We start from the raw sequence: 8,784 nt of genomic DNA, 5'->3' as shown, positions 1-8,784 counted from the left end.
ACAATTAAATTTGTGGCTGAAGTCCTCCTGGCTAACTAACACAGCTGCACCCACTTATCACATAAGCCCAGTGGACCATGAGGTTAGCCATCAAAACAAAGACCCCGTCAGCCACTAATAGGGTCTCTGGAAGATTCATGGACTGTGTGGGTGGAAGGTCAGCATCTTTTGGGCTGTTACTGTCATATATAATACATCTGATTATTATCAAGGCAGGCCACCAATCAGGAACCCACAGTTGAAACAGCGGTAACAAAAACTGTAGCGGTGAGGAGTTTATATTCCTTTGGCTTTTCCTTTTCTCTTGTGTTCGCTTGCTCCTTTCAAAGGCCACATGTCTGTGTATCTAAGCAAACTCATTGTCATTTAACGCATGAGTTTCAAAGATAGCCCAGGGAGACAAACCTCCTGTTCCCAAGCTACCCCTGCAGTTATGTATTCCGGTGGCCACTTGTGTATTATCTGTCTATCTTTCACATTTCCGAGTGTGAATGGGCACTGGGCTCACAGCAGAAACTTTACAGAAACATAATTAGAAGGGAGCTGGTATGACAGATGGATTACAATGATAATTGAGAGCGTGGAGAGTGTATCGTCCTAGCTGCAGTGCACCTGCTTTGTCTTTGACGTAAACAGCAGAGGAGGTAAGAATTCGTCTTCCCATACAGCGTGCCTGTGGAATTACAATACCTTTCAGTTTGTTCCCCTATTCACGGGAGCTTATTCTGCTAACACTGATGAAGAAAATTGTAGATAGCCTGATTTTATTATTCCAAAGCAGATGGTGCAAAATGAGACGGGGGCACGACAGCTCAGTGACCTTCATGTTGCTAATCTAACATTGCCCCTACATTGATCTAACATTAACCCTCAACCCTCACAGAATATGCATGACTCCAAACGGGGCTGGTGGCCTGCTTGCTTTCGAACAAATCACCCCCCGACATGCAATTACCTCCTGCTCTGGAGTTATTTCTTTCCTGTGGATACGACGGCCCTTTCATTTGAGTCTGGGAATTAAACAGGTTTCCAGGTTAATTAATTTGACAGACAGACCCCATTGTGCCCAGTGTCAGCCCAAAAGGAAACCTTATTGCCTCTTGTCCTGAAGGTTGACTTTTTATTGTTCTTTTCTTTAAAGGAGCACACAATGCCAGCCCTGTAATTGACTTGAAGAAGACAGCATCGAGCAGACGTGTTATTGAATGCTTGAAACAAAAGCTCTGGTCTCTCATAGGAGCTTGTAATACCTCTGGTGGGAAACATTGAAATGTAGTGCACCCCCGGCATATGGAAACCATTGCAGTGTTTGTTTGTTTGGTCAGCTTTATATTGAACACATTCGCAATTCTCCCCCCTTGTAGCTTTCTTATCCCAGGACGAAATCAAAATGGATATAATCTGAGTGTGTTTGTGTCCGTGAGGAGAAAGAGAGAAGATCCAAACCAAAGTGTGATCATCTCAGTCTAAATCACACTGCCTGCCTGGGGAAAAGACCCCTCTTCTTGGGGTTAGTCAGTAAATTAAATCACGGTGAGGGCCCCATTTTTCAAAAGTAACCTTTCCGTTGACAGTGTAAGTGGGTGTCAGGCTCTCACCGCAGAGTCCGAGCGGTGGAATTAGTGTCGTGCGTAGCGACACCAGTCTCTCAGGGCGTCATTTGTAGGAATTTTGCAGCATTTTTTCAAAAGCATGCCTTCCTTTCTGAGTGCGCTCACAGTGTAGGAGGCCATCTGCCTCCCTCATGTCTCACATTCCTCATTTCTCTCCTCAGCAATCTCTTCCCAGCAGTTCTCACACTGTGTCCTAAAATGTATTTTTGGTGCAGCTCATGAATTTTGGCCTTGACAAGCTGTTTTTGCACCCCACAACCATACTGACATGCTTGGAGTGTGAAATGCCGATTTGCCTGTACGAAAATATTCATGCAAAATCAGTGCGGCTAATGGAGATAAATACACTCCATGGGTAGGATAAGGCTGGAATTAATCTTTATTCAATTCAATTAATTACAAATGTGTCCATCCAAGCCTGTAATGTCAATAGGACATGTTTCAATTAGAGCTATATCGCCTTTTCTAATCTTTTCATTGAACACAAACGAATGGAACGAACATGTTCATAAAATGTGATTCGATGCCTCGTAATCATTTTCGCAATAAAGCAACTCTCAGAGGCTGTTTATTAGTCAATGATCAAGAAACTTAACTGACTCATCCTATAATCCTTTTACTGCGTCCTGTTTGACAGTTTCCCAGAGCGCTGCTGTGATATCTTGACAACAGCATCCATGTAGATAGTATTGATGGATTTGTGGCAGTGGTGTACTGGTGGTCAGTACATTAATTATGTATCTACAGAGTGCTCAATCTGCACCTTTTCTAAAACTATAACCCACTGAATAAATACAGCAGTCAGTCTTACACTGTTGTATTTTTAAAGAAGGGATTTGAATTACACCTAGAAACTAGCTTTTTTATTTAATGCCACAAATTGCTGAGCGGGTCCCTGGCTAATGCATGCCCACTGCATGCAAATGATCACAATCTGCTTGTTTGTAAAAGCGCCATCTGTGCAATTAAATAGTTTGGTGATGATAGTGTTTTGTTGGGAAGATGTGAGGGTTCCTTGCTCCTAAAGGTGTGGTAATTCTCACCAGTCTGTTTGCCAGCCAGCGTGCATGCCAGCACGAGGCTCACCAAGTGTGTACGTCGTGTATGTGTGTGGGCGTGTGTGTCTGTGTGTGTGCGCAGGATGAATCAGGAGTGTCTTCTGAAGAAGGGTTGCCTGGGAGACCAGCCTGGACCCCTCCAAACGTGTCTGTTCTCCCACTCCCTCCCTCCCTCCTCCGTTTTAAAGGTGCATCAGTAATGCATCCACAACTATTTCATGAAGGCACTTCTTAGTTGGTGGGTGAAGCCCTCAATACCTGCAGCTCTGATTTGTTTCTTAATGCCACACATCTCTGTTTCATCACTGCCACAGCTAACATCAAAAGCAAAGAGGAAAAAAACATTCTCTGACTTCTGCATGTGTTTTTCTGTGTGTGTTTGAGGGGGAATAACTGAGGGAGGGGGAAAGAGATTAATGCACACTGAGATGCACTCAGAGGAACAATTGTCTTCAAGTCTATAAGTGCATTTGTTCGCCTTGTTTACCTTCTCGTTGAGCGGACTGAAGACAACTTCCTGAAAACCTTGCCACGAAGTGATGCTACTCTTTTTTCTCTTTTTTCTAGCCAGCTGAATGACGTCTCGCAGGGAATGGGGGCTGAAAACTCGGCGCACAGTGATTCCTTCGCTGTGACTCATTCCTTTTGTATAAACACAAGCGGTTGCAGGGACCGAGAGTCAGTGTTTTAATTAGCTGGATTTTTCTCCTAGTCGGCCGCTCGTTTCAGCTCGCTTCTTTTTCTTTCTTGTTATTTGGAGACTGTGGAGATGATATGCAACCCCGGGGGAGACAGACACCACAGCCGAGCGATGCGTCTCTGCGCTCCCGTGGAGTTGGTCTGAGCACGAAGAATGTCACCTACTTCTGCCGGTCCTAACATCTAAGTATTGATCCTGAAAGATAATTCCTTAAAAAATCACTATATTTCTAATGTTGTGCAATCACTGCTTCAGGTAGTGACGATTGCAGCAGCTTTATTGCGTTACGCGCTTGGAAATCAGCATAAATAGACTAAATTAAGCCAGTTCATCAGAAGCGGGTGGTTATCTTCTATTGCTGATGTTTTCTGACTAATGGATGTAGCGTCTCTTTCCGAAGGAACTGTATTACCGTCAGGAGCTTCACTGTTCAACAAGCTGCACCGCTCACTCCTGGCAGCGACGCGATGGGCGCAGTTTGTCTGAACCATCCACTGCGTCTCGGTTCTTCAGCCCAGCTTGTTGAATCTCCTCCTTGCTGAAAAATAATGGATTCGTTTTAACAAACTTCTTTTACCCCTGTGGTTCTACATTCCGTGCATTGTAGACTCAATTTTTCCTAAAAGTTGATCATGGCTGGTCCAGGTTCGTGCGTGAAACTGAGCACTATATGGAGAGCGTTTTTGCTCATGAGGACTGTGGTAGATTTCGCGCTGCCTCAGGAGACTTATGCGCCCCATTCAATACGGACCGAGGGGCACCTGACCCTCGGTGGACTCTTCCCGGTGCATGCCAGGGGGGCCGATGGCATGCCGTGCGGGGACCTCAAAAAGGAGAACGGGATCCAGCGGCTTGAGGCCATGATGTACGCTTTGGACCAAATTAACCAGGACGATACACTCCTACCCAACATCACCTTAGGCGCCCGGGTGCTGGAGACGTGTTCGAGGGATACCTACGCACTGGAGCAATCTTTAACTTTCGTTCAAGCCTTGATCACGAAGGACACCTCCGACGTGAGATGCACTAACGGGGAGCCACCGGTGTTTGTCAAGCCTGAAAAAGTGGTGGGAGTCATCGGAGCCTCGGCGAGCTCAGTATCGATTATGGTTGCCAACATCCTACGCCTCTTTCAGGCAAGTCTTTGAGCGTGAGCGATAGTTTTGTGGGTTTTTAAAATAGTGTTTTCACTGATGCAGCTAGTGTCCAAGCATCTGGTAATAATCGATTTTAAAGGGAGGAGTGTCCATTGCCTCATTGCAACCCACTCAGTTACGGGAAGCAGACGTGAACAGGGAGTAGGCTATAGTAACCACCATAAAACCTTATCTCACAAAGTAACTGGTATTAACAAAAATCTTCTCTTTTTACACATACAATTTCATTTTCTCCCATTTAAATTTGGGGCATGTTATAACAATTTCCTCTAGATTTCTCTATCTTAACATACTGTTACAAAGGAAAGGCGAAGTGATTTTGGTGGTTTTCTCCTCCACCACACTGTGGGTGAGACAGCTGAGTTGCTGTCGCTTGTCCCCGGTGGTGGTGAAGAACAGCTCCCGTCTGTTCCAGTCTCAATCTAGAGTCTGGATGAGTGGGCACTGACAGCCTGACACAATCACACCCAAACTCAACAACCCCCTCCTGAGAATAACAGGCCCGCTCCATGTGATTGCACATGATTATATGAGCCTCTTGTGCAGAGTGACTGCAGGCATTTTTATGAATTGTTTTGAACCTAAACGCCTTGATTTATGGCTTGCTTTTATCTACAGGAGGCACCTTCTTTGAAAAGAGTTTCAAACTCTTCGTGTCCTATTTGAGCTCGGTGGCTGCGAGTTAATTAAATGAATTTGCACTACTAATTTCAGAATGAGTTAGCTGGGGTTCATGGGAAAAGCATCTCTATTCCTGTTGGATGAGAGTAGACTGACAGTGTTTGCCCACTGGTGGTGCTGCAGTGGAGAAGGAAACACAGCAGGGCACCAATACAGTAGATGAATTATTTAAGACACATCTCCATAGCAAAATGTCTAATTACATGAACTACCATGTGGATGCTTATGCAAATGTGAAGACTTTTATGTCGTTTTCTTGAGAGAGGACAGCAGTGCGGATCATCAGAGTGGCAGAGTTAGTGCTAATGATTTGCTGTTGCAGATTGTAACTCATAGTTTTGTCATCTTGTGTTTTGTTTCAGTTCAATTAGACAAATCATGAGGCCTGGCTTTAAGTAGCTGTTTAACTGCACTGCAAGACCATCAAAGTGCTTAACATGCTTTTAGCCCTCCTCTTCCTTTTCTTTTCACACACGCATGCACATAATCACTTACACATGCAACACTTTTTTTTTCTTTCACAGCAGTCGTCCCTTGGGGTTTTCTGGCTCCATAGACTGGACAATTAGACCGATGGTCCCAATCACAACCTTCAGCTTCAGATAACAAATTACTTTTTTATTATCCAAGTTGGTAAACCCTAGCGATGCTTTGAAGCACCCTCAATACAGTTGTTATTTTCGCAGTGTGGGAAATCCATGTCAGGCATACCAGCGTGTCTGTACATGTAAAGCGTAGGAGTAGGGTGTAGTCCATGAACAATGTTGACCTGGAGCTCAAGCTTGAGGAATCTGGATTGAAGAGCAGAACTCATGAAGCTCTGTCAGACACTCTGCATTTCATCTTATTTCCCTTCAAACGTTGAATCGAGGTGAATTTAATAACCACAGTCAAATCTGCACACACGATAAATCCAGTCTGAAGCCAATTGCCCTTCAGCACACTTGTTTTTCTTAGCCAGCGGTGATGATAGCTCTGATAATAGACGATGATGAATTAAATGTGAGGCCACATGGTAGTGTATAATCAATACTTACCAGAAATGAGAGCTCCCAGCACATTTACGCTCATTAGTTTTACTGCATTTGAATAGTGTGTTGCAGTCTTTACAAATGTCAGAGATTGTATATAACTGCGATCCATCAAGCATCAAGTGATTCAAGCCAAAAGAATGAAAAGCTTGATAATAACACCTGTTCAGTTATGATTAATGAAGCCAATGAAGCAAAGCCGATTTTCTTCAGAAGAAAAGTGTTTCTTGTCCTTGCCAATTTGAGTTACATTCGATTGTGGCCACAACTAAGCAGTCTAATGGACTTTGAAGTGAAATCTTTACACATTAAGCTTTTGGTCAATGTGCTCTCACTGAGCTTTTCTCCGAGCCTCTTTCATCCTTTGTTCTCAGTGAATATCATCAGGTGATTTGGTGTCTCCCCTCTGTGATAAATGAATGATCAGTGCAGCTTAATGTTGATTGTAGATTTGTATTTCCATGTGCAAAACACCACGGTTGTCTATTCAAGACATGAGTAGCTGCTGAACTGTTATTGCTGGGAAATTGACAAGGGGGAAAGATTTTTCTGAGGACTTAGGAGGGTTGATCAATACTGTTGCCATGGTGAGGCCGATTTGCTGCTAAGATGTTTTTATTTCACTGCCTTTCATGCTGTGTTGGAAATGAGAAGCAACAATGCCACAGGAGGACAAAAAAATCAATCAGCCAAACTTTTTAATTGTTACCAGGAGCAATGATGGTGTGCACCTTTTGAAAAATCGTCCAATCCCTTCTGTGTAGCTCATGGAGCACCCAGTCATTCTCGGGGAGGACGACACTGTAGTTGAAAAGACCCGGCAAATGTGTCTATTTGTAAGGCCTGGCCCCTTGAATGAATCATGAAATTGATTTTTATCCAGATGACATTTACATCAGGGAGTTCAGCTTGCAATTCTCTATCCATCTCTCTTTTTTTTTTTAAACGGGGCAAAACTTTGTATTGAATGCAGGTGAACTGCGTGTTGTCCCCGTGTCTGGGGAAGCAGCCCCTTCAGACGAGCTGTCTAAGTGAGGCATTGACGTCCTCTGCTCTCAGAGCCCTGACAGGCTCCGGTCGGCTTTTTATCTCGTTTTTTTTTACAGAATCACCACCGTGATTGATTTGAAGGAGATTGAAGACTTGCAGTGTGATCTATTCCAGAGACTGTTGTATAGACGGACGCCATATATGACTGCTGTGTGTTTGACTTGAGTGACAGGTTCACACAAAATGTCAAAGGTTAATTATATTATCTGTTTTTCTAAACACTGTTTCCCTTTGAACATTGATGCATGAGCTAGTGCAGGTCAATTGCTCACGCCTCTAGCACTGTGTTCAGCCCCATCATAGGGGACACTGTTGGTATGTCACGTATGCACAATGTGATTAGATACACACACACACACACGCACACGCGCACACACACACACACACACACACACACACACACACACACACACACACACACACACACACACACACACACACACACACACACACACACACACACACACACACACACACATCTATATATGCATACAAAGAGCTCAATTACCATTTCTGAAGGAATGCAAACACAATCGTCTCATGGATATTTCATGATCCACACCAGTGACTTTGGCCGTTATATTGTTTCCATTGCTTGCTAATTGGCTTTTATTCATTCAGAGTGTGACACAAAGACCCCACTCAGTGCATTATTTCTTCATAACAAGAATGTGAGAAAATGGAAAACAAAGTAATTCCACTTCTCATCTATCTTGACATTTCTGTCCAATGTATGGTCAAGCCTCTTGTGAGAAAACCATAAGAGCTATTTTATGTATATGTTTATCTAATATATATGTTATGTACATAAAATATATATATGTTTGTGTGTTTGTAAAGATGCTATTATTGGGTGGGAGCAGTTAGTTAGTTTACTCTCATTTACGGTACAGCAAAGAATGAGACTCCTGTTTGTAGCTAAGAGTAAAGTCAGGTAGTCTGAAAGTCGAACAAGAATGAAAAAAACAGGTTGAGAAAGGCTCAGTGGGATTCACCTAGTAGGAGAAAACTGGCTGAATATGCACAATGTTAATCATTCTTAGACCAAAGAACAAGGGAATTACTAAATCAGAATGAGCAATGTGAGTCTATCTGTCTGACTTTCTAAATGGTTTCTATTTAAGCTTGATTTTGGCCTAAAGCTAAAAAAGAAGACAAACTATATTCAATCGATTGTTTCATGGAGAAGTCAAGAAAACGTATTAACAGCAGCTTGCTGTTGCATCTATCCTATTCCCAATGTTCCTTTTATTCTACATGGACATGACATCAGGTAAGGGGTTGGGAGGATGCCTGTATTTATAGATGAGCTGTGAAGACACTAGTAGGAAGAATAACATTGTACCTATGTGAAAATCACATCAGCATTACATCAAGAAGTACAGCCCCGAGGGACCCAATTTGTGTCTGAAACATTACGTCCTTGTAGAATAAAAGAAGACAAGAGAACAACACAGCACCATACTGTTTGTTTTTTTGTTTTCCACGAAGAGC

The 8,784-nt window shown here is 43.2% G+C and overlaps 1 protein-coding gene across 1 annotated transcript in view; it reads left to right on the top strand.

Moving 5' to 3' along the window:
- Nucleotides 1-3,278: 3,278 nt before the first annotated feature.
- Nucleotides 3,279-8,784, top strand: part of grm7 (glutamate metabotropic receptor 7) — an 81,494-nt gene continuing 75,988 nt past the window's right edge. The window contains exon 1 of the mRNA XM_034087914.1: nt 3,279-4,507. Coding sequence (XP_033943805.1) covers nt 4,004-4,507 — 504 coding nt within the window. The 5' untranslated portion in view covers nt 3,279-4,003. The remainder of the gene's footprint in view (nt 4,508-8,784) is intronic.

Source organism: Pseudochaenichthys georgianus, chromosome 7 (genome assembly GCF_902827115.2).
Source record: "Pseudochaenichthys georgianus chromosome 7, fPseGeo1.2, whole genome shotgun sequence".
NCBI classification, from domain to species: domain Eukaryota; kingdom Metazoa; phylum Chordata; class Actinopteri; order Perciformes; family Channichthyidae; genus Pseudochaenichthys; species Pseudochaenichthys georgianus.
Note: the sequence above shows the minus strand (reverse complement) of the source record. Positions and strands in the feature narration are given on the sequence as shown.